The sequence below is a fragment of the Pongo abelii genome, chromosome 6, assembly GCF_028885655.2.
Source record: "Pongo abelii isolate AG06213 chromosome 6, NHGRI_mPonAbe1-v2.0_pri, whole genome shotgun sequence".
NCBI lineage: Eukaryota > Metazoa > Chordata > Mammalia > Primates > Hominidae > Pongo > Pongo abelii.
Window position 1 is genome coordinate 14,368,920 of NC_071991.2, and position 25,311 is coordinate 14,394,230.

At 49.3% G+C, this 25,311-nt stretch overlaps 1 protein-coding gene and 1 long non-coding RNA gene across 4 annotated transcripts in view; one reads left to right on the top strand and one right to left on the bottom strand.

Moving 5' to 3' along the window:
• The window catches only part of LOC129060609 (uncharacterized), a 34,461-nt gene extending 22,844 nt beyond the window's left edge, over positions 1 to 11,617 (top strand). For both annotated transcript variants that reach the window (XR_010140823.1, XR_008527411.2), the window contains exon 3: positions 6,736 to 11,617. This is a non-coding gene — a long non-coding RNA (uncharacterized LOC129060609). The remainder of the gene's footprint in view (positions 1 to 6,735) is intronic.
• An 8,716-nt stretch (positions 11,618 to 20,333) lies between these two features.
• The window catches only part of LIMK1 (LIM domain kinase 1), a 38,500-nt gene continuing 33,522 nt past the window's right edge, over positions 20,334 to 25,311 (bottom strand). For both annotated transcript variants that reach the window (XM_024250320.3, XM_063725971.1), the window contains 3 exons: positions 22,238 to 22,293; positions 21,811 to 21,968; positions 20,334 to 21,721 (listed from right to left, as the gene is read on the bottom strand). In XM_024250320.3, the coding sequence (XP_024106088.2) occupies positions 21,559 to 21,721; positions 21,811 to 21,968; positions 22,238 to 22,293 (377 nt within the window). In that variant the 3' untranslated portion in view covers positions 20,334 to 21,558. The remainder of the gene's footprint in view (positions 21,722 to 21,810; positions 21,969 to 22,237; positions 22,294 to 25,311) is intronic.

Genomic DNA, 25,311 nt, shown 5'->3' on the forward strand with positions numbered 1-25,311 from the left:
CACTTGAACCCAGGAGGCGGAGGTTGTGGTGAGCCGAGATCATGCCATTGCACTCCAGCCTGGGCAACAAGAGCGAAACTCTGTCTCAAATAAATAAATAAATAAATAAATAAATAAATAAAGGCCTCTTTCAGATCCCCTCTCCATGGCAGAGAGCTTTCTTCTTTCGCTTATTAAACTTTCACTCCAGCCTCATCCTTGGTGCCCATGCTCCTTAATTTTCGTGGTTGTGAGACAACTCTGAGTGATACTTCAAACAATGAGAGACTGCTACATTGAGGTCCAGTTCAAATGGAAATTGTATCTGGACCCAGTTCAAATGGAAATTGTGCCTGAGATCCGCTAGAAATGTGATCCTTGAAAAGCCACACTGTCTGTGAAAGGATAGACTGGAGATCATGACTTCATCTACCTTGAGGAGTGACAAACTTGCCTGCCTCAGCCTGATAATTCAAAGAATTCAAAGCCCTGACCTGGCTTCACATATGTGTGGGTTTCCAGATCATTCCACAGAAATGGTTCAGCCACCTGCAAGCCCCCAAGTCAGAAATAAAGATATTCTTTTTTTTTTTTTTAATTGTTGTTATTGTTTTGAGATAGGGTCTCACTCCGTCACCCAGGTTGAAGTGTGGCAGAACAATCTCGTCTCACTGCAGCCTCAACCTCATGGGTTCAAGTGATCCTCCCACCTCTGCCTTCCAAAGTTCTGGGATTATAGGAGTGATCCACCAAGACTGGCCATTATTCTTATTTTTTAAATGGAGACAGGATCTCACTTTTTTCCCCAGGCGGGTCTCGAACTCCTGACCTCAAGCAATCCTCCCCCCTCAGCTTCCCAAAGTGCTGGAGCTTCAGGCGTAAGCCACCGCACCTGGCCAAGATATTCCTAAGGAAGAAAAGAAAGTGAGGAGTGAGAGAATTCCCTGAATCTATGCCCCCAGGCTGCAAGGGATTCTCAGACAATAAAATGAAAAACAGGCCGGGTGCGGTGGCTTATGCCTGTAATCCCAACACTTTGGGAGGCCGAGGCTGGCGGATCACAAGCTCAGGAGATCGAGACCATCCTGGCTAACATGGTGAAACCCCGTCTCTACTAGAAATACAAAAAATTAGCTGGGCGTGGTGGTGGGCGCCTGTAGTCCCAGCTACTCAGGAGGCTGAGGCAGGAGAATGGCGTGAACCCGGGAGGTGGGGCTTGCAGTGAGCCAAGATTAGACCACTGCACTCCAGCCTGAGCGACAGAGTGAGACTCCATCTCAAAAAAAAAAAAAAAAAAAGGAGGGAAGGTAGTGAGATAAGTGGTCACTTTCTGTGAGGCTTTCATTCACGATCACTGAATCCACATGTTACATATGTTAATCAAGTTTAGCCTAAAGCTGCCTCTTTACGTATTTAAGTTTGGCCTAAAGGTTTTTCTGTACATTGTGAACTATAACAAGTGGAGGTGTAACCCGGCCATAGCCCACACCTGTGCCAATCACTGAGTTTTGGCCAATCAGATGTAGCCAACTGTTTGAGCCGTATTCAAATAAGGCAAATGCTGACCTGTAGCCAATCCAGTTGTTTCTGTACCTCACTGATTTCTGTATGTCATTTCCCTTTGTCTGTAAATCTTCCATCACATGGCTGCACTGGAGTCTCTCTGAATCGGCTGTGATTCTGGGGGCTGCCCGATTCACAAATTGTTCATTGCTCAATTAAACTCCTTTAAATTTAATTTGGCTGAAGTTTTTCTTTTATGTTTTCTTTTTTTTTTTTTTTTTTGAGACAGAGTCTTGCTGTGTCGTGTCCCCCAGGTTGGAGTGCAGTGGCGTAATCTCAGCTCACTGCAAGCTCCGCCTCCCGGGTTCACGCCATTCTCCTGCCTCAGCCTCCTGAGTAGCTGGGACTACGGGCGCCCGCCAACACGCCCGGCTAATTTTTTGTATTTTTAGTAGAAACGGGGTTTCACCGTGTTAGCCAAGATGGTCTCGATCTCCTGACCTCGTTATCCGCCCGTCTCAGCCTCCCAAAGTGCTGAGATTACAGGCGTGAGCCACCGCGCCCAGCCAAGTTTTTCTTTTAACACGTGTGAAAGGAGGGAAAAAAAAACAGTCAATTATGAATTCATCTTGTGCTGAGTATATCTGTATTTTACACAAGATAAAATAAACACAGTATAGGAAGAAGTCAATTATGCTTTTGTCTTAGGGTGGGTGGAAGAATGATTTATTATTATTATTTTTTTCTGAGACAGAGTCTCGCTTTGTCCCCCAGGCAAGAGTGCAGTAGCGTGATCTCAGCTCACTGCAACCTCTGCCTTCCGTGTTCAAGCAATTCTCCTGCCTCAGCCTCCTGAGTAGCTAGCATTACAGGCGTGCGCCACCACGCTCGGCTAATGTTTGTAGTTTTTAATAGAGACAGGGTTTGACCATGTTGGCCAGGCTGGTCTCAAACTCTGACCTTGTGATCTGCCTACCTCGGCCTCCTAAAGTGCTGGGATTACAGGTATGAGCCACTGCGCCCGGCCTGGAAGTATGATTTTTTAAAAAATTATTATTGTTATTTTTTTCAGGCAGAGTTTCACTCTTATTGCCCAGGCTGGAATGCAATGGTGCAATCTTGGCTCACTGTAACCTCTGCCACCTCAGCTCAAGTGATTCTCTTGCCTCAGCTTCCCAAGTAGCTGGAATTACAGGTATGTGCCACCATGCCTGTCTAATTTTTTGTCTATAGTAGAGACGGGGTTTCACCCTGTTGGTCACGCTGGTCACGAACTCGTGACCTCAGGTGATCCCTTGGCCTCTCAAAGTGTTGGGATTACAGCCGTGAGCCACCACGCCCGGCCATGATTTTTTTTTTTTTTGAGACAGGATCTTATTTTGTTGCTCAGGTTGGAGTGCAGTGGTGTGATCGCAGCTCACTAGAGCCTCGACCTCCTGAACTTAAGCAATACTTCCAATTCAGCCTCCCGAGTAGCTGGGACTACAGGTGTGCACTACCACACCAGGCTAATTTAAAATCTTTTCCGTAGAGACAGGCTCTCACTGTGTTGCCCAGGTGGATCTCCAACCCCTGGGCTCCAGCAATTCTCTCACCCCAGCCTCCCAAAGTGTTGGAATAACAGGTGTGAGCCCCCACGCCTGGCCAGATTTCTATTCTTTTATTTGTCCTGTACCTGTGAAGGTAAGCTGAATTTACATGGTCAGGGTGAGGGAAGCCACCTGGGGAGACACGTGGCATTCAATCTTGCAGCCATCTGGTTAGGAACAAAAGAAAATGCAGTTTCCTGCATGACTCAGTTCCTAAGCTTAGCTTTTCCCTTTGACATAGTGAGTTTGGGGTCCGGTGATTTTATTTTTCTTTCATACTGTTACTGGAAAGGAGTCCCAATCTAGACCCCAAGAGAGGGTTCTTTTTTTCTTTTCTTTTTTTTTTTGAGACAGAATCTCACTCTGTTGCCCAGGCTGGAGTGCAATGGCACTATCTCGGCTCACTGCAACCTCCGCCTCCCGGGTTCAAGTGATTCTCCTGCCTCAGCCTCCTGAGTAGCTGGGATTACAGGCACGTGTCACCACGCCCGGCTAATTTTCTCATATTTTTAGTAGAGACAGGGTTTCCCCATGTTGGTCAGGCTGGTCTCAAACTTCTGACCTCATGATCCACCTGCCTCGGCCTCCCAAAGTGCTGGGATTACAGGCATGAGCCACCACACCCAGCCAAGAGAGAGTTTTTGAATCTCACACAAGAAAGAATTCCAGGCGAGTCCATGGAGTAAAGTCAAAGCAAGTATATTAAGAAAGTAAAGGAATAGGCTGGGCACAGTGGTTCACACCTGTAATCCCAGCACTTTGAGAGGCCAAGGTGGGTGGATCATTTGAGGTGGGGGGTTCAAGACCAGACTAGCCAACATGGTGAAACCCTGTCTCCACTAAAAAATACAAAAACTAGCTGGGCGTGGTGACAAATGCCTGTAATCCCAGCTACTTGGGAGGCTGAAGCAGGAGAATCATGCGCTGGGGAGGTGGAGGTTGCAGTGAGTCAGATTGCGCCACTGCACTCCAGCCTGGATGACAGAGTGAGACTCTATCTCGAAAAAAAAAAAAGAAAGTAAAGGAATAAAGAATGTCTACTCCATAGGCAGAGTAGTCCCTAGGGTTGCTGGCTGGCTATTTTTTATAGTTATCTCTTGATTACATGTCCAACAAGGGTGGATTATTCATGAATTTTCTGGGAAAGACATGGGCAATTCCTGGAACTGAGGGTTCCTCCCCACTTTTTTTTGAGACAGAGTCTTGCTCTGCCTCCCAGGCTGGAGTGCAATGGTGCAATCTCAGCTCACTGTTACCTCTGCCTCCTGGGTCCAAGCGATTCTCCTGCCTCAGCCTCTTGAGTAGCTGGGATTACAGGTGCCTGCCACCATGCCCAGCTAATTTTTTGTATTTTTAGTAGAGATAGAGTTTCACATCTTGGCCAGGCTGGTCTTGAACTCTTGACCTTGCAATCCACCTGCCTTGGCCTCCCAAAGTGCTGGGATTACAGGCGTGAGCCATTGTGCCCGGCCAGTTCCTCCCCTTTTTAGACCGTATAGGGTAACTTCCTGATGTTGCCAAGGCATTTCTAAACTGTCATGGCACTGGTGGGAGTGTCTTTAGCATGCTAATATATTATAATTAGCATATAATGAGCAGTGAGGACGACCAGAGGTCACTTTCTTTCTATTTTTTGAGATGGAGTTTCACTCTTGTCATCCAGGCTAGAATGCAATGGCACAATCTTGGCTCACTGCAACCTCTGCCTCCCAGGTTCAAGTGATTCTCCTGCCTCAGCCTCCCAAGTAGCTGGGATTACAGGCATGTGCCTCCATGCCCGGCTAACTTTTTGTATTTTTAGTAGAGATGGGGTTTCTCCATGTTGGTCAGGCTGGTCTCAAACTCCTGGCCTCAGGTGATCTGCCTGCCTCGGCCTCCCAAAGTGCTGGGATTACAGGCATTGAGCCACTGTGCCTGGCCTACCAGAGGTCACTTTCATCGCCTCCTTGGTTTTGGTGGGTTTTGGCCAGCTTCTTTGCTGCAACCTGTTTTATCAGCAAGGTTTTTTGTCACCTGTGTCTTGTGCCACCCTCCTGTGTCATCCTGTGACTGGGAATGCCTCACCTCCTGGGAATGGCGCTCAGTGGTGATGCAGGGTTTTTCCAGGCCCCTTCGCCGGACTCACGGAAGGGATGCCCTATCTACTCAGCCGGCTGTGCTCAACCCCTTGCAGGAGGGAGCACATGAGTGACTAAGTGTGGGATCTGGCTGGCTGGCTTCTCCAGGCACCAACACAGGAGTAAGCTCTATGCAGGGCCCGTAGCCAGACCAGGCATGTCACCTTGAGGGGAATGCAGCAGCACCTAGGTGAGGGTGCCTCTGTTTCCAAAGCTGCAGAGGGGGTGTTATTACAGTGCTCCTTTAGTTCTGCCGTCCACGGATGGTGACATGTCAGCAGCTCAGCTGGCCCCTTGCCTCATCACATGGGGACAGCTGCCCTTCACCAGCGAGGGCAAAGGCCCAGTGTGACAGCCTTTCTGGGTATCCTCACTCGCTGGGTCCCAAGCTCTTGTCCAGCATCCAGGAAGAATGAAGTTACATGGACGATTGAAGGATGGTGAAGGTGGAGAATTTTATCGAGCAATGAAAGCGACTCGGTGGAGAGGGGAGCTGGAGAGGGGATGAGAAGTGCAGGTTGCCTTCCCTGAAGTCAGGTCGTCTTTTCCCCTGCTGACTGAGTCTGGAGCATTTATAGGCACAGGGTGGGGAGTGTGTGCTGATTGGCTTGTGAGTAGGCACAAAGGAGTAGTCCCAGCTATTCAGGAGGCTGAGGCTTGCTTGAGGGATCCCTTAAGTCCAGGAGTTGGAGGAATGTATTTTGTTATTTATAATGTGTCCTTTTGATCACACTGGAGTTTATGCTAATGAGGTGAGTTAAAGCAAAGACACTACTAAAGGTGGGCCTGAAAGAGTAGAAAACTGCCGGGCGCGGTGGCTCACGCCTGTAATGCCAGCACTTTGGGAGGCCAAGGCGGGTGGATCACGAGGTCAGGAGATCGAGACCATCCTGGCTAACACGGTGAAACCTCATCTCTACTAAAAAATACAAAAAATTAGCCGGGCATGGTAGCCGGCGCCTATAGTCCCAGCTACTCGGGAGGCTGAAGCAGGAGAATGACATGAACCCGGGGGGTGGAGCTTGCAGTGAGCCGAGATTGCACCACTGCACTCCAGCCTGGGTGACAGAGCGAGACTCTGTCTCAAAAAAAAAGAAAGAGTAGAAAACCAATTAGGAAAGGGTGGGTATATGTAAAATAGGCGAAGGGTGGGGATCAATCAGAGGAAATCGCAACAAACAGGAAGGTAAACTCTCAATCCGGTCTGAGGTTTAAACTTGTACCTTCAGTTTCAGGCTTTAAACTGTCTTCGGGTTGGAGGTGGGGTTTCACCGGGGACCCGCCCCTATTGGCCTAGGCAATTGGCTGCCTCCTGTCAATATCAGCAGGTCTCAGCCTCATTTTACCCACCCCCTATTCAAGATGGAGTCACTCTGGTTCAAACTCCTCTGACAACAGTAGCTTGCTCCAGATCACACAGCTAATACAAATTGACTCACAAACTCTGGTCTACCCACCATTCAAAGAGGCAGGAAGGTATAGCCCAAACACAGGAAAAGCAGCAGTAACGATAAACTGTGTCTAAAAGACCACCTTTTCTCCCACAGCACAGGATGAAGTTGAAGTTACTTTCTCTGCCTAAGATCCAGACATTCCCCCGACAAGGAAAACAACTGTCTTTTTTTCTCTTCTCCTTTCTATAAAATCGAGAATGGAACCACACCTGAAAAGACTCTTCCGCAAGATAATGTCTCCCTCAGGCTCATTGAAATTCCAAAGAGAATTATGTACAAGTTAATCTCTGTTCCTAAATCCATTCGTTCTCCCCAGCAATGCTTTATTTTTATTTTTGTTTTTATTGAGATGGAGTCTCACTCTATCACCCAGGCTGGAGTGCAGTGATGCCATCTAAGCTCACTGCAACTTCCTCCTCCTGGGTTCAAGTGATTCTCCTGCCTCAGCCTCCTGAGTAGCTGGGATTTCAGCTACGTGCCACCATGACTGGCTAATTTTTGTGTTTTGAGTAGAGACGGGGTTTCGCCATGTTGGCCAGGGTGGTCTCGAACTCCTGACCTCAACTGATCTGCCCACCTTGGCCTCCCAAAGTGCTAGGATTACAGGCGTGAGCCACTCTGCCTAGCCCCCAGTAATCCTTTATGTCCCCTCAATAGAATTCCTCTTTCTTCCCCTTCCCATAACCTGTTTTACCAGGATCCAAATCCCTATTCTTTCTGTAACTGCAAGATGGTATCTATATCTATATATCTATATCTATCTATATATAGATATAGATATAGATATAGATATAGATATAGATATAGATATATCTATGCATATAGTGCCAGGCACAGTGGCTCATGGTGGTAATCCCAGCGCCACTTTGGGAGGCCAAGGGGGGATGATCACTTGAGCGCAAGAGTTCGAGACCAGCCTGGCAACATGGCGAAAACCCAGTCTCTACTTAAAAAAAAAAAAAGAAGATGGTATATAAGCTTCTGAACGCCTTTGGGGTGGTGGGTAATCACGCTGTGGTGTGGTTCTCCCCAGATACGTGTGAATGCAATTTGTATCCCCCTTTTTCCAATTAATCTGCCTTTTGTGAGCTGATTTATCAGCAAACCTTCAGAAGGTGAAGCAGAAGTTTTTTCCTTGGTTCCTACAATCGCACTTCTATGCACGTAACAAAATTTCACATGCACCCTATAAATATGGACAGCTACGATGTATTAATAATATTAGGCTGGGCATGTTTGCTCACACCTGTAATCCCAGCACTTTGGGAAGCTGAGGCAGGAGGATGGATCACTTGAGCCCAGGAGTTCAAGACCAGCCTGGGCAACATAATGAGACAACCATCTCTACAAAACATTAAAAAATTAGCTGGGCATGGTGGTGCACTCCTGTAATCTAGCTACTCAGGAGGCTGAGGTGGGAGGATTTATTGAGGCCAAGAGTTTGAGACCAGCTTGGGTAATATTATGAGACTCCTCTCTATAGAAAATAAAATTAAAGGCTGGGTGCGGTGGCTCACATCTGTAATTCCAGCCCTTTGGGAGGCCAAGGCGGGTGGATCACCTGAGGTCAGGGGTTCGAGACCAGCCTGACCAACATGGTGAAACCCTGTCTCTACTAAAATACAAAATTAACCAGGCGTGGTGGCGGGCGCCTGTAGTCCCAGCTACTCGGGAGGCTGAGGCAGGAGAATCGCTTGAACCCAGGAGGCAGAGGTTGCAGTGAGCTGAGACCACGCCATTGCACTCCAGCCTGGGTGACAAGAGTGAAACTTCGTCTCAAAAAAAAAAAGGAAAATTAAAAACTTAGCTGCATGTGGTGGTGTGCACCTGTACTTCCGGCTACTGCAGAGGCTGAGGCCGAGGTGAGAGAATCACTTTAGCCCAGGAATTCAAGACCAGCCTGGGCAAGATAACAAGACTCCATCTCTATTTTAAAAATCAAGTGAAAAGGCTGGGCATGGTGGCTCACGCCTGTAATCCCAGCACTTTAGGAGGCCAAGGCGGGTGGATCATGAAGTGGGGAGATCGAGACCATCCTGGCTAACATGGTGAAACTCCGTCTCTACTAAAAATACAAAAAATTAGCTGGACGTGGTGGTGGGCACCTGCAGTCCCAGCCACTCGGGAGGCTGAGGCAGGAGAATGGCGTGAACCTGGGAGGCGGAGATTGCAGTGAGCCGAGATTGCGTCACTGCACTCCAGCCTGGGGGACACAGCGAGACTCCGTCTCAAAAAAAAAAAAAAAAAAAAAAATTAAGTAAAAAAAATTAAATATAATAAACTAGTTGGATCCGGCACAGTGGCTCATGCCTGTAATCAATCCCAGCACTTTGGGAGGCTGAGGTGAGTAGATCACGAGGTCAAGAGATCAAGACCATCCTGGCCAACATGGTGAAACCCTGTCTGTACTAAAAATACAAAAATTAGCTGGGCGTGGTGGCCTGTGCCTGTAGTCCCAGCTACTCAGAAGGCTGAGGCAGGAGAATCGCTTAAACCTGGGAGGCGGAGGTTGCGGTGAGTCAAGATCGTGCCACTGCACTCCAGCCAGGGTAACAGAGTGGGACTGTGTCTCAAAAAAAAAAAAAAAAAAAAGAATAGGAAAGGAATAAAGAATGGCTCCTCCATAGGCAGAGCAGTGGCATGGGCTGCTTGACTGAGTATACTTACAGTTATTTCTTCATTCTATGCTAAACGAAGTATGGGTTATTCATGAGTTTTCCAGGAAAGGGCAGGGATTTCCCAGAACCAAGCGTTCTTCCTTCTTTTAGACCATATAGGGTAACTTCCGGGTGTTTCCATGGCACTTGTAAACTGTCATAGTCCTGGTGGGAGTGTCTTTTAGCATGGTAATGTATTATAATTAGTGTATAATGAGCAGTGAGGATGACCAGAGATCACTTTCATCACCGTTGGTGGGTTTTGGGGCTGGCTTCTTTACTGCATCCTGTTTTTGTTTTCTTTTTTTTTTTTTTTTTGAGTTGGAGTCTCGCTCTGTTGCCCAGTCTGGAGTGTAGTGGTGCGATCTCGGCTCACTGCAATTTCTGCCTCCCGAGTTCAAGCAATTCTCCTGCCTCAGCCTCCTGAGTAGCTGGGAGTACAGGTGCCTGCCACCATATCTGGGTAATTTTTGTATTTTTAGTAGAGACAGAGTTTCACCATGTTGGCCAGGCTGGTCTTGAACTCCTGGCATCAAGTGATCTGCCCGCCTCAGCCTCCCAGAATGCTGGGATTACAGGAGTGAGCTACTGTGCCCTGCCAGCATCCTGTTTTATCAGCAGGGTCTTTGTGTCCTGTATCTTGTGATACCAGTCCTGCCAACCTTCTGTCTCATCCTGTGAATAAGAATGTCTCACCTACTGGGAATGCAGCCCAGCAGGCCTCAGCTTCATTTTACCCAGCCCCTATTCAACACAGAGTCACTCTTGTTCAAATGCTTCCTTCCAAAAACAAAGGATAACAGGCTGGGCGCAGTGGCTCACGTCTGTAATCCCAGCACTTTGGGAGGCCGAGGTGGGCAGATGACTTGAGGTCAAGAGTTTGAAACCAGCCTGACCAACATGGTGAAACCCTGTCTCTGCTAAAAATACAAAAATTAGCCAGGGGTGGTGGCACATGCCAGTAATCCTAGCTACTCGGGAGGCTGAAGCAGGAGAATCACTTGAGCCCAGGAGGCGGAGGTTGCAGCGAGCCGAGATGCCACCACTCTACTGCAGCCTGTCCAGCAGAGTGAGACTCTGTCTCAAACACACACACACACACACACACACACACACACCCCCCACAAAGGATAACAGGAGACAGGAAAATTAGAGGACCATCTGAATCTTAATGTTTTCAAGGTGATTACAAAAAAAAAGGGAGAGACAAAGAAGACATGAAGTGTTCTGTAAAATGTAAAAAAAAAAGTCTAAGACCTCGGTAGAGAAAATTATGAAATATTTGTTCACAAAACTTATGAATTTTTTTTTTTTTTTTGAGACGGAATTTCGCTCTTGCTGCCCAGGCTGGAGTGCAATGGCACAATCTCATCTCACTGCAACTTTCGCCTCCCGGGTTCATTGGTTCTCCTGCCTCAGCCTCCTGAGTAGCTGGGATTACAGGCATGCACTACCGCACCCGGCTAATTTTGTATTTTTAGTAGAGATGGGGTTTCACCATATTGTCCAGGCTGGTCTCGAACTTCTGACCTCAGGTGATCCACCAGCCTCGGCCTCTCAAAGTGCTGGGATTACAGGTGTGAGCCACTGTGCCTGGCCTTCCCAGCTCTCTTTTTTAGTATATGTGCTGCCAAAGGGAGCACCCGTCTCTCTTTTTTAAAAAAGGAAGGAAGGGGCCGGGCGTGGTGGCTCATGCCTGTAATCCCAGCACTTTGGGAGGCCGAGGTGGGCGGATCACGAGGCCAGGAGTTTGAGACCAGCCTGGCCAACATGGTGAAACCCCGTCTCTACAAAAAATACAAAACTTAGCCAGGTATGGTGGCTGGTGCCTGTAATCCTAGCTACTTGGGAGGCTGAGGCAGGAGAATCACTTGAACTCAGGAGGTGGAGGTTGCAGTGAGCTAAGACTGTACCACTGCACTCCAGACTGGGTGACAGAGTGAAACTCTGTCTCAAAAAAATAAAAAATATTATAATTTAAACCCTCAAATAGGATAATTGACTTTCTTTTTTTTTTCTGTGCCACCACACCTGGCTAATTTTTGTATTTTTAGTAGAGATGGGGGTTTCATTATCTTGGCCAGGCTGGTCTCGAACTTCTGACCTCAGGTGATCTACTTGCCTTGGCCTCCCAAAGTGCTGGGATTACAGGCGTGAACCACCAAGCCCAGCTGAGTTTGGAGCTTTAAATAAAAGAGATCTATCAGCATAAGTCCCAGCTGAATGACCTGTTGATCATTAAGGGTTGCCCTGTTTATGGAAGACTTACCAATACTTGAAAAATGGCTTTAATTTGGTACTGGAGCTTCTTTTCTTTTCTTTTTTTTTTTTTTTTGAGACGGAGTCTCACTCTGTTGCCTGGGCTGGAGTGCAGTAGTGCGATCTCGGCTCACTGCAACCTCCGCCTCCCAGGTTCAAGCGACTCACCTGCCTCAGCCTCCTGAGTACCTGGGATTACAGGCGCGCGCCTCTACACCCAGCTAATTTTTTTTGTATTTTTAGTAGAGATGGGGGTTTCGCCATGTTGGCCAGGCTGATCTCGAACTCCTGACCTTGTGATTCCCCTGCCTCGGCCTCCCAATGTGCTGAGATTACAGGCGTGAGCTACCGCGCCCGGCCTGGAGCTTCTTAAAGTAGAGTTTTAAAGCTTTTTGTGAGCAGTTTTGGACCAATCCCAGAAGGAAACGTAGCATATTTTATATGCATATGATTTCTCTACTGTGTTAACTCTGCAGCTTTTAAAACATTTTTATTTTTAGAGATGGGGTCTTGCCATGTTGTCCATGCTGGTCTCAAACTCCTGAGCTCAGCAATTTGCCGGTCTCAGCCCCACAAAGTGCTGGGATTACAGGCATGAGCCAGTGTGCCCGGCCAAGAAATTATATAATTTTTAAAAGCCATATTAATTTGTGTAAAATAACTGACTCTGTTATAAACTGTCATGAAAAACCTTCATAATTTGATTTAGTACTTAGGTGGTGCTTTTGCAGTGGAAATTATTATTAAAGTCATATATGACTCCAACAAAAACATAGTTTTATTGTATTACAAAGTACTGTATTGATTTGCCAAAATTTTATAATTTGGAAAAGGTATTACCTTCTTTAGATCCGTGTTTCTAAAACACTGTATGATTTACAATGCTATATTCTAGGCTGATTATATTAACTGAAAAATATTACCTAAATATTGCTGCACTCTAAATTTAAACGGCGGAACCATTGTTCACCTCTTTTATAGCATTTTTTATTTGCTAACCTCATAAAATTTCTATGTGTCAAAATCACACTTCTATAATTGCCAAAGCATGAGCTATTAGATTATTTGAATGTAATTGGGTTTTGAAGTAATTGTGACCACAAAACATTCTTATAAAAGGAGCTTTGTATATTATGTAACTTATAAATCAACTACAGCATGAATTCCAGGTGCTTAATGCTTTTAATAATATGATGTCACAGCTGGGGGAAAAGCTCTATGTACACTAATCACTAAAAGCACTGCAGTGGTTTTTATTTATAGGAAATCATTATTTCCGATTACTGAAGGCCAGGTGCTATCTTAAAACAATGTAGTAAATGAATTTTGTTTCACATTTCAGGGCAAGTAATTGTCAGCCATTAAAGGGTATTTTTGAAGCCAGGTGCAGTGGCTCACACGCCTGTAATTGCAGCACTTGGGAGGCTGAGGCCAGTTGATCACCTGAGGTCAGGGGTTCGAGACCAGCCTGGCCAACATGATGAAACCCTGTCTCTGCTAAAAATATAAAAATTAGCTGGGCGTGGTGTGCACATCTGAATCCCAGCTACTCAGGAGGCTGAGGCATGAGAATCGCTTGAACCCAGGAGGTGGTGGTTGCAGTAAGCCAAGATTGTGCCACTGCACTCCAGCCTGGGCAACAGAGCAAGATCCTGTCTCAAAAAAAAAATTACCCAGTTTCAGGTATTTCTTCTTCTTCCTCCTTCCTCTTTCCTTCCTTCCTTCCTTCTCCTTCTCCCCCTCCTCCTCCTCCTCTTCCCTTTTTTTTTTTTTTTTTTTTTGAGACAGAGCCTTGCTCTTTCACCCAGGCTGGAGTGCAGTGCTGCAATCTAGGCTCACTGCCACCTCTGCCTACCAGGTTCAAGTGATCCTCTTGCCTTGGCCTCCCAAGTAGCTGGAACTACAGGCACACACCACCACACCTGGCTAATTTTTGTATTTTTAGCAGAGACGGGGTTTCACCATGTTGGCCAGGCTGGTCTTGAACTCCTGACCTCAATTGATCCACCTGCCTCGAGCTCCCAAAGTGCTGGGATTACAGGTGTGAGCCACCATGCCTGGCCTGGGAGACTTAATATTATTACGATGTCAATATTCCAATACTCCCCAGTTCACATATAGATATAAACTAATCCCTGTCAAAATCCTCAGCTGGACCGGGAGCAGTGGCTCATGCCTGTAATTCCAATGCTGTGGGAGGCTGAGGCAGGAGGATCACTTGAGGCCAGGAGTTCAAGACCAGCCTGGCCAACATGGTGAAACCCCATCTCTACTAAAAATATGAAAAATTAGCTGGGCATGGTGGCAGGTGCCCAGGCCCACCAGCTACTTGGGAGGCTGAGGCAGGAGAATCGCTTGAGCCTGGGAGGCAGAGGTTGCAGTGAGGCGAGGTCACGCCATTGTACTCCAGCCTGGGTGACACAGTGAGAGTCCATCTCAAAAAAAAAAAAAAAAAAAAAGATCAGCCTGGTAGGGCAGGAGTTTGAGACCATGTCTCTACAAAAATTAAAAAATTAGCAGGCCATGGTGGCATGTGTCTGTATTCCCTGGTACTCAGTAGACTGAGATGAGAGGATCACTTGAGCCTAGGAGTTCCAGGCTGCAGTGAGCTAGGAGTTGTGCCACTGCACTCCAGTCTAGGTGACAGAGTGACATCTTGTGTCTAAACAAACAAACAAATCCCCAGCTGGCTTGTTTTCAGAAATTGACAAGCTTATCCTAAAAATTCATGTGGAGGCCGGGCATGGTGGCTCACATCTGTAATCCCAGCACTTTGGGAGCCTGAGGTGGGCGGATCACTTGAGGCGAGGAGTTCGAGACCAGCCTGGACAACATGGTGAAACCCCACCTCTACTAAAAATACAAAAATTAGCATGGTAGTGCATGCCTCTAGTCCCAGCTACTTGGGAGGCTAAGTTGGGAGAATTGCTTGAACTTGGGAGGCAGAGGTTGCAGTGAGCTGCGATCTCGGCACTTAAAAAAAAAAAATTTCTTGTGGAAATTCAAGGGACTTCAAATAGCCAAAACAATCTAGAAAAAGAAAAACAAAGTTGGAAGGCTCACATTTCTCAATTTCAAAAGTTACGACAAAGCTACAATAATGAAGACAATTAGTACCGATATAGGCATATAGCTAAGCCCCCAAATTGTGGATTAGCCTGGGAGGGTTTGTGGTTTCACTCAAAGAATTCAAGGGTAAGCTGGTGGTGTTAAACAGCAATCTTTTATTGAACCAGAGCTGCTCCTTGCAAAGCAGGAGTTAACTCATAAACAATGCACCCAGAGCTGCACTTGTGGGCAGTTGGCTAGCTGTAATTTTTTTCTTTTTTTTGAGACGGAGTCTCGCTCTGTCGCTCAGGCTGGAGTGCAATAGCGCAATCTGGGCTCACTGTAACCTCTGCCTCCCAGGTTCAAGTGGTTCTCCTGCCTCAGCCTCCCAAGTAGGTGGGATTACAGGAGTGGGCCACCACACCCAGCTAATTTTTGTATTTTTTGGAAGAGACAGGGTTTTGCCAAGTTGGCCAGGCTGGTCTCAAACTCCTGGCCTCAAGGGATCCCGTCTTGGCCTCCCACAATGTTGGGATTACAGGCGTGATCCACCGCACCTGGCCTCTTTTCTTTTTTTCAGATAGCGTCTTACTCTGTTGCCCAGGCCGGGGTGCAATGGTACAATCCGGCTCATTGTAGCCTTGACCTTCTGGGCTCAACCAATCCTCCTGCCTCAGCCTCCTAAATAGCTGGGACCACAGGTGTGTGCCACCATACCCAGCTAATTTCCTTCTTTCTTTTTTTTTTTTTTTTGAGATGGAGTCTTGCTTTGTCACCCAGGCTGGAGTACAGTGGCATGATCTTGGCTCACTGCAACCTCTGCCTCCTGGGTTGAAGCAATTGTCCTGCCTCAGCCTCCTGAGTAGCTGGGATTACAGGCGCCTGCCACAGTGCCTGGCTAATTTTTGTATTTTTAGTAGAGACAGGGTTTCACCATCTTGACCAGGCTGGTCTCGAACTCCTGACCTCGTGATCCACCTGCCTCGGCCTCCCAAAGTGCTGGGATTACAGGCGTGAGCTACCACGCCTGGCCTAAATTCTTTTTTTTTTTTTTTTTTTTTTTTTTAAGTAGAGATGGGGTCTCCCTACATTGCTCAGGCTGACTTGAACCCCTGGGCTCAAGGGATCCTCCTGCCTCAGCCTTCCAAAGTGCTGGGATTACAGGCTTGAGCCACCACGCCCGGCCCCTAGTGGCACTTTTCTTTTCTCTTTTGGGATATTCATTCTGGAGGCTGCTGTGGGGACTCTGAAGTAGCCCTATGGAGAGGCCCATGGGATAAACTGAGGCCTCCTACCAGTGAAACCGTACCCCAAAGAGTTAAAGAAACCAATGACTAGCAGAAATTTTCCAGTTTGCAGGATGGCAGATAAAAAAAGAAACGACTTGCAGAAATGCTGAAATTCATCTGCTGGTGGGATTAACACGCTGGCTGAAATAGATTGGAACCAATATGGCCAACTGCAGTTTGCACAGAACAAGCTTGCTGATGTCACAGCCCGAATTTCCACTGCATGTTACATACTAACCACCCCCGGAATTTGCAGATGCCCCCCATGAGGTAACATGAAGAGGGAACAGCGCATGCCTGAGCACTTTCCAGGCCTCCCCTTTCCTTCCACCAATCACCTAATCTCAGAATCCACCCACTAAACCTTTCCTAATAAAATTACTGCCTTAAAGCCTGCACAGGGGGACAGATTTGAGCTAGACTTCTGTCTCCTTATTGATTGACTTGCAATAAAGCTATTCTTTTCTCAAAAGCCTGGTGTCAGCTGGGCGTGGTGGCTCATGACTGTAAGCCTAGCACTTTGGGAGGTCCAGGCAGGAGGATCATTTGAGCCTTGGAGTTCAACTTTAAAAACAAAAAACCAGCCAGGCATGGTTGCCCACACCTGTAATCCCAGCACTTTGAGAGGCTGAGGCAGGTGGATCACTTGAGGTCAGGAGTTTGAGACCAGCCTGGCCAACATAGTGAAACCCTGTCTCTACTAAAGGTACAAAAATTAGCCAGGCGTGGTGGTGCATGCCTGTAGTCCCAGCTACTAGGGAGGCTGAGGCACGAGAATCCCTTGAACCTGGGAGGTGGAGCGTGCAGTGAGCCGGGATTGTGCCACTGCACCGCAGCCTGGGTGACAGAATGAGATTCTGTCTCAAAAAAAAAATAAACAAATACATAAATCATAAAAACAAAAAACCAAAAGCCTGGTGTCATAGTATTGGCTTGTAGCACATTGGCTCAAGCCCGTTTTGCTCTGTAGAATGAACTGCTAGCACCAAATTGCCCGCCATGTGAGTGTGCCACATAGGAGGGTTTTTGGAAGGGAACTTCAGCCCCAGTTACACCCTCAAAGGACTGCAGCCCCAGGAGAGACCCCCACATCCAAATCCCCCACCCAAATGACTCTCCAATTCTTGACAAACAGAAATCAAGCCGGGCGCGGTGGCTCACACCTGTAATCCCAACACTTTGGGAGGCCAAGGTGGGCGGATCACGAGGTCAGGAGTTCGAGACCATCCTGGCTAACACAGTGAAACCCTGTATCTACTAAAAATACAAAAAATTAGCCAGGTGTGGTGGCGGGCGCCTGTAGTCCCAGCTACTCGGGAGGCTGAGGCAGGAGAATGGCGTGAACCCAGGAGGCGGAGCTTGCAGTGAGCCGAGATCACGCCACTGCGCTCCAGCGTGGGCAACAGAGCGAGACACCGTCTCAAAAAAAAAAAAAAAAAAAAAAAAATCGTGAGCAATGAATGATCCCTGTTACTTTAAGCAACAAAGTTGAGAGGTGATTTCCTATGCAACATTAGGTAACTCAAGTGATCACCTTTCCCCATCAATCCCCTGCCGAGGGTGGTAGCTCTCTCCTGCAATCATCTCTGGGTTACTTAGGTATCCACTTTTGGCCTTTCCTCTGTCTTTCAATAGCCATGTAAAAATTTCCTCGTATTGCCGGGCGCGGTGGCTCATGCCTGTAATCTCAGCACTTTGGGAGGCCGAGATGGGCGGATCACGAGGTCAGGAGATCGAGACCATCCTGGCTAACACGGTGAAACCCCGTCTCTACTAAAAACAGAAAAACAGCTGGGCGTGGTGGCGGGCGCCTGTAGTCCCAGCTACTTGGGAGGCTGAGGCAGGAGAATGGCATGAACCTGGGAGGCAGAGCTTGCAGTGAGCGGAGATCGTGCCACTGAGCTCCAGCCTGGGTGACAGTGCGAGACTCCATCTCAAAAAACAAACAAACAAACAAAAAACTTCTCGTATTAAATGCGGCTGAGCATGGAGGCTCATGCCTGTAATCCCAGCACTTTGGGAGGCCCAGGAGACTGCTTGAGCCTAGGAGTTTGAGGCCAGCCTAGGGAAGAAAGTGAGACCTTGTCTCCACACTTTTTTTTGAGATGCAGTTTCACTCTTGTCACTCAGGCTGGAGTCCAGTGGCGTGATCTTGGCTAACTGCAACCTCCGCCTCCTAGGTTCAAGTGATTCTTCTGTCACAGCCTCTTGAGTAGCTGGGATTACAGGCGCCTGCCACCACACCTGGCTAATTTTTGTATTTTTAGTAGAGATGGGGTTTCACCATGTTGGCCAGGCTGGTCTTGAACTCCTGACCTCAGATGATCTGCCTGCCTCGGCCTCCCAAAGTGTTGGGATTACAGGCATGAGCCACCGCACCTGGCCTCTCAAATTTTTTTTTTTTTTTTTTTTAATTAACTTGGTGTGGTGGAGTATATCTATAGTCTCAGCTACCTGAGAAGCTGAGGTGGGAGGGTTGCTCAACCCTGGGATGTTGAGGCTGCAATGAGCCATGACTGTGCCACTGCTGTCCAGCCTGGGTGACAGAGTGAGACCTGTCTCAAAACAACAACAAAACAGAAACAAAAAACCAAATTAAATGCCCTATATTTGCAATACCTAGTGTGTTTTTAAAATTTTTTATTTTTGAGACAAGGTCTCGCTGTGTCACCCAGGCTGGAGTGCAGTGGCATGATCACAGCTCACTGCAGCCTTGACCTCCCAGGCTCAAGCGATCCTCCTGCCTCAGCCTCTCAGTAGCTGGTACTACAGGCACACACCACAGCATCTGGATAATTTTTTAATTTTTTGGGTAAAAACAGGGTCTTGCTATGTTGCCCAGGCTGATCTTGAACTCCTGGCCTCAAGTGATCCTTCCACCTCAGCCTCCTGAAGCGCTGGGATTCTAGGTGTGAGCCATCACACCTAGATGTGCAGCCCATCTTCTCGATAGGACCCTTTAGTTTAGTTTAGTTTTGTTTTGTTTGAGATGGAGTTTTGCTCTTGTTGCCCAGGCTGAAGTGTAATGGCATGATCTCGGCTCACCGCAACTTCGCCTCCCAGGTTCAAGTGATTCTCCTACCTCAGCCTCCAGAGTAGCTGGGATTACAGGCATGCGTCACCACACCTGGCTAATTTTTTGTATTTTTAGTAGACGGGGTTTCTCCATGTTGGTCAGGTTGGTCTTGCACCCCCAACCTCAGATGATCCGCCCACCTTGGCCTCCCAAAGTGCTGGGATTACAGGTGTGAGTTTTACAAGAAAACATTAAATATGAAAGCAGTACCTCCGGAATATATGCGGCCCTCCAAACCCAGCTTTTGAAGAATCTTCACTTGTCCTGGCTGGGCCACCACCTCAGCTCCACCTAAAACTGGGCTGTGCTCTCTTCCCCTCTACATCCCCTGACGGGCCCCTTGCTGCCCCTCCATCCCTGCCTTTTTTTTTTTTTTGAGACAGTCTTCTTTTGTTGCCCAGGCTGGAGTGCAGTGGTGCAAACATGGCTCACTGTAGCCTTGATCTCTTGGGCTCAAAGGATCCTCCCACCTCAGCCTCCTGAGTAGCTGGGACTATAGGTGCCTGCCACCATGCCCAACTAATTTTTTTTTTTGAGATGGAGTTTTGCTCTTGTTGCCCAGGCTGGGGTGCAATGGTGCGATCTCGGCTCACTGCAAGTTCTGCCTCCTGGGTTCAAGCAATTCTCCTGCCTTAGCCCCCCAAGTAGCTGGGATTTCAGGCATGTGCCGTCACACCTGGCTAATTTTGTATTATTAGTAGAGATGGGGTTTCACTATGTCGGTCAGGCTGGTCTCAAACTCCTGACCTCAGGCGATCCTCCTGCCTTGGCCTCCCAGAGTGCTGGGATTACAGGTGTGAGCCACTGTGCCTGGCCTGCCCAATTAATTTTTTATTTTTATTTTTGGAGACAAAGTCTTGCTCTGTTGCCCAGGCCGGAGTGGAATGGCACCATCTCAGCTCACTGCAACCTCTTCCTTTCGGGTTCAAGCGATTCTCCTGCCTCAGTCTCCCAAGTAGCTAGGACTACAGGCATGTGCCACCATGCCCAGCTAATTTTTGTATTTTTAGTAGAGACGAGTTTTTACCATGTTGACCAGGCTGGTCTTGAACTCCTGACTTCAGGTGATCCACCCGCCTCTGCCTCCCAAAGTGCTGGGATTACAGGCATGAGCCACCACACCCGGCCTCTGCCCAACTAATTTAAAAAAATTTTTTGTAGAGACAGGATCTCACTATGTTGTCCAGACTGGTCTTGAACTCCTGGGCTTAAGGGATCGTCCTGTCTCAGCCTCCCAGAGTGCTGGGATTACAGGCATGAGCCACCACACTCATCCTTGTCTTCTGGTCAGGGAAGACTAACTCCTCTTACCTTGACTATTTCCCCAGGGCCCCAGACACACATCGCCACGCAGGACCTGGGTGGGGAGTATGGAATTTATTTTATTGTTCTGCGTCTGGGTTTGGTTCCTTGGACGTCACGGTTCCTGGATGGGGGTGGGTGGGTCCCACCTCCCTAAGTCATGGTCCTATGGGCCTGTCGGGATTGTTTTCCAGGTTCAAAGTGCACTGAGAAAGCTTCACAGTTTTAATACTTCCTAGATGCTCAACTGAGGCAAAGTGACAAAATGGCCCTCCCACCCCCGCCCGCCACAAAAATAAAATCCCAAGCCCCTGGCAGCTGCTGCTGCAGCCGTATGAAAAAATAATACAAACTCTTCTTAAAAAATAGATTACACAGAAAAAACGCAGAGGACAGAGAGGCATGAGGAGGGGCAGGGAGCCTCGGGGGAGAGGCCCGGGAAGGGGCTCTGAGATGACTGCAGGGGCTGAGCTGCTGGTGGACACCTGCCCCGTCCACGGTGCCTATCCTCTCGCTGCCCGAGCCGGCTCCTCCCCATCAGCGCCGGCCTGGGCACCACAGCTCCACGCTCCCTCAAGGGACCCCCTTCACCCTGAGGCTTGGTACCTGCTTCTCACTAAAGTGGCTTTAAGAAAGAAACAAAAAAAAAAGACCCAAAGCGAGAGAAGGGGCTGTTTGCTCAGCCATCGGGGACCTCCACCCCAGGGGATCAGCCCTCTCTCTGCTTTGGGGGTTTGGAGAGTCCTCGATACCTGTTGCTACCTAGACACCCCCTAGGGGGAAAACGGGCCCCAGACTCCCCATTTGGTTCCTGGGAACACAGACACCTGGGAACTTGGCCTCTGCCCTGATGTGCGCCCTCCCATGCACCCAAGCGTTATATGGGGCATGGTTCAGAGGCTGCCTCCTGGCCCAGCCTCCAGGGAGCTATGGACCAGACAGGTGGAGCGTGCACAGGGTTGCTGGGGCAGCGGCGTGTGGAAAGGGGCGTAACTCACACGGGCCCTCCAGCTCATGCAAGGAGAAGCGAGAGGGGACAGCCCTGCCAAGACAGAGGTTACAGCAGGGCAAGAGCATGGTGTGTGTGTGCAGCTGGGCCGGCTCTGGGCCACGGCAGAGAGAAGGCAGGGGAAGCGGTCCACGGGGTGGGAGAAGGCAAGTCAGGGCCTGGCTCTGAGGAGAAGCCTGGGTCCCCACTGTCCCAGCTGAGGGCCACCTCCCGCGGAGGAATCTGGTGGGGGTGGATTCTCCGGAGGTGGGGACGGGGCGGCTGAGTGGCCCTGGCTCAGTCGGGGACCTCAGGGTGGGCAGGCAGTCCGCTCTCGCCGCGCCGGTAGGTCTCCCAGAAACCTCTGTCCAGCTGCTCCAGCTGTGGGCCCAGTGGCAGGTGGCCGGCCAGGTGCATGCGGAGGGTCTCCAGCCAGTGTTCCAGCTTCACGAAGGACGGCCTGGGTGACAGGCGGGTGGGGAACGGTGGGTCTGGCTCTCCCGGGAATCGGCCCCACCGTCTCCCAGGCCAGGGCCCCACCCCACTCACCTCTTCTCGGGGTCCAGATCGCAACAACGCACGGTGATGGGGAAGAAGCTCGGGGGGCAGTTTGGGGGGCAGTAGCGGTCCAGGAACCCTCGCACATTGAGGCCGAAGTCCATGGTGCGCGGCAGGTAGTCAGGGTCTGCGTTCACCCGCCCGATGATCTGTCCAGCACAAGGCCCAGCAGTTACTCCAGGGGGCCCCTCAGCCTGGGCATCTGGGTGCCATCCAGGTGGTTTGAGGGCAGGTGGCACCGGGCCTGGGTGCAGCCTGACTGCGGCACCCCACGGGGGCCAGCCCATGCCTTGCTGTGGGCAGCCTTCCTGTGGGCAGCCTTCCTGGCATGAGGCTCCTGCAGATGCTGAGCCTGCAGCCTGGGTGAGTGGGGAGGAGCCCAGGCCTCAACACCGCTGCTACCCAGCCCTGGACCTACCTCACACAGGACGATCCCAAAGGAGAACACATCCACCTTTTCATCATAGCTGCGGCCTGGACAAAGAGACCGACTGTCAGCACCCCGGGGGTGCCAGGGATGCCAAAAGGCAGGGGACTGGGCCAGCTGGGAGGATGCCCCGGCCGGGAGGTCCAGGCCCAGGAGGGAGATGCCGGCAACCTCTATGGGAACCCAGGCTTAGGCTCTTTCCCCCAACCCCACCAGGTCTGAGCAAGGCTTTGGGAACTCTGAGGACCAAGGGGCAGAGCCCTGGACAAGGAGCTCGAGGCACCGATCAGCTGCGTGACTTTGCACAAGTCATGAACTCTGTGCTGGTCCCAAAAGGCAACCATGTCAGGTCTCTGGAATCCGTGAATGTTACTGGCTCAGAAAAAGGGTCTTTTGCAGATGGGATTAAGTTAAGGATCTGGAGTTGAGATGATGCTGGATGATCTGGGTGGGCCCCAAATGCCACTGCAAATGCCCTCTTGAGAGAGACACAGAGAAGACACACCAGAAGAGGAGGAGGTGGCCCTGTGAAGACAGGGGTGGAGACTGGAGTGACGCAGCCACAAGCCTAGGAATGCAAAACAACCAGAAGGTGGAAGAGGCAAGGAATGCATTCTCCCCTAGATCCCCCTGGAGGGAGCGCAGCCCTGTTGGATTTCAACCTTCTGGCTTCCAAAACTAAGAGGGAATAAATTTCTGCTGTTTATTTTATTTTGAGATGGAGTCTTGCTTTGTTGCCCAGGCTAGAGTGCAATGGCATGATTGTGGCTCATCAACCTCCGCCTCCCGGGTTCAAGCGATTCTCCTGCTTCAATTTCCCGAGTAGCTGGGATTACAGGTGTGTGCCACCATGCCCGGCTAACTTTTGTATTTTCAGTAGAGATGGTGTTTCACCATGTTGGCCAGGCTGGTCTCGAACTCCTGACCTCAAGTGATCTGCCCGCCTTGGCCTCCCAAAGTGCTGGGATTACAGGTGTGAGCCACTGTGCCTGACCATTTTCTGCTGTTTTAAATAATCAAGTTTCTACCAATCTATTACAGCAACCTCAGGACACTGACACAGACTCTCTGAGCTTCAGTTTCCTTATTGTAAAATGGGAATGATACCAGCTACTTAATGATGTTAAAAACAATTGGTACGTGGCCGGGCACAGTGGCTCACACCTGTAATCCCAGCACTTTAGGAGGCTGAGGCGGGCGGATCACCTGAGGTCAGGAGTTCGAGACCAGCCTGGCCAACATGGTGAAACCCCATCTCTATTAAAAATACAAAAATTAGTCGGGCATGATGGCAGGTGCCTGTAATCCTAGCTACTTAGGAAACTGAGGCAGGAGAATCACTTGAACCCGGGAGGTGGAGGTTGCAGTGAGCCGAGATCACGCCACTGTACTCCAGCCTGGGTGACAATGCAAGACTCCATCTCAAAAACAAAAAACTGGCCAGGTGCAGTAATCCCAGCACTTTGGGAGGCCGAGGCGGGTGGATCACGAGGTCAGGAGATCGAGACCATGGTGAAACCCCGTCTCCACTAAAAATACAAAAAATTAGCCGGGCGTGGTGGCGGGCGCCTGTTGTCCCAGCTACTCAGGAGGCTGAGTCAGGAGAATGGCGTGAACCCGGGAGGCGGAGCTTGCAGTGAGATTGCACCACTGCACTCCAGCCTGGGTGACAGAGCAAGACTCCGTCTCAGAAAAAACAAACAAACAAAAAACAAAACAAAATACCCAAAACAATTAGTACTAAATGCCAATTCTCATTTGCTGAATGCCAACTAGGTGGAAATGAGTTTACAACCTTTAATCCTCACACTAATCCCTAAACATAGGAAACACTAAGACTTTTTTGTTTTTTGAGACGGAGTCTTGCTGTGTCGCCCACTGCAACCTCTGCCTCCCGGGTTCAAGCAATTCTCCTGCCTCAGCCTCCTAAGTAGCTGGGATTACAGGCGCCCGCCACCACGTCCAGCTAATTTTTGTATTTTTAGTAGAGATGGGGTTTCACTGTGTTGGCCAAGCTGGTCTCAAACTCCTGACCTCATGATCCGCCTGCCTCAGCCTCCCAAAGTGCTGGGATTACAAGTGTGAACCATCGCGCCCAGCCACTAAGACTGTTTTATAGTCTTCTTTGGGGGCTATGTTGTGTGTGTGTGTGTGTGTGTGTGTGTGTGTGTGTGTGTGTGTTTGAGACAGAGTCCCACTCTGTGTGTGTGTGTGTGTGTGTGTGTGTGTGTGTGTGTGTGTGTGTGTGTGTGTTTGAGACAGAGTCCCACTCTGTCGTCAGTCTGGAGTACAGTGGTGCGGTCTCAGCTCACTGCAACCTCCGCCTGCCGGGTTCAAGAAATTCTCCTGCCTCAGCCTCCCGGGTAGCTGGGACTACAGACATGTGCCACCAAGCCCAGCTAATTTTTTTGTATTTTCAGTAGAGATGGGGTCCTTCATCATGTTGACCAGGATGGTCTCAATCTCTTGACCTCATGATCCGCCCACCTTGGCCTCCCAAAGTGCTGGGATTCCAGGCGGGGTTTTTTTTTTTTTCTTTTCGAGACAGAGTCTTCCTCTGTCGCCCAGGCTGGAGTGCAGTGGTGCAATCTTGGCCCAATGTAACCTCTGCTCCTGGGTTCAAGTGATTCTCCTGCCTCAGCCTCCCAAGTAGCTGCGCCACCACAGCCGGGTAATTTTTGTATTTTTAGTAGAGACAGGGTTTCACCATGTTGGCCAGGCTGGTCTCGAACTCCTGGCCTCCAGCAATCCGCCTGCTTCAGCCTCCCAAAGTGCTGGAATTACAGGTGTGAGCCACTGTGCCTGGCCTATTTTTTGTTTTCTTGAGACAGGGTCTTGCTCTGTCGCCCAGGCTAGAATGCAGTGGTATGATCATAGCTCACTGCATCCTTGATCTCCTTGGCTCAAGTAAATCTCCCGTCTTGGCTTCCTGAGTAGCTGGGACCACAGGCAACAGGCACCACACCACATGCCAGGCTGATTTAACTAGGTTAACTATGATGAGGTGATGGTTGGGGTCTGCCTGCCCTGAACCTGTGTTCATGTGTCACCTGCTTGTAGAAGGA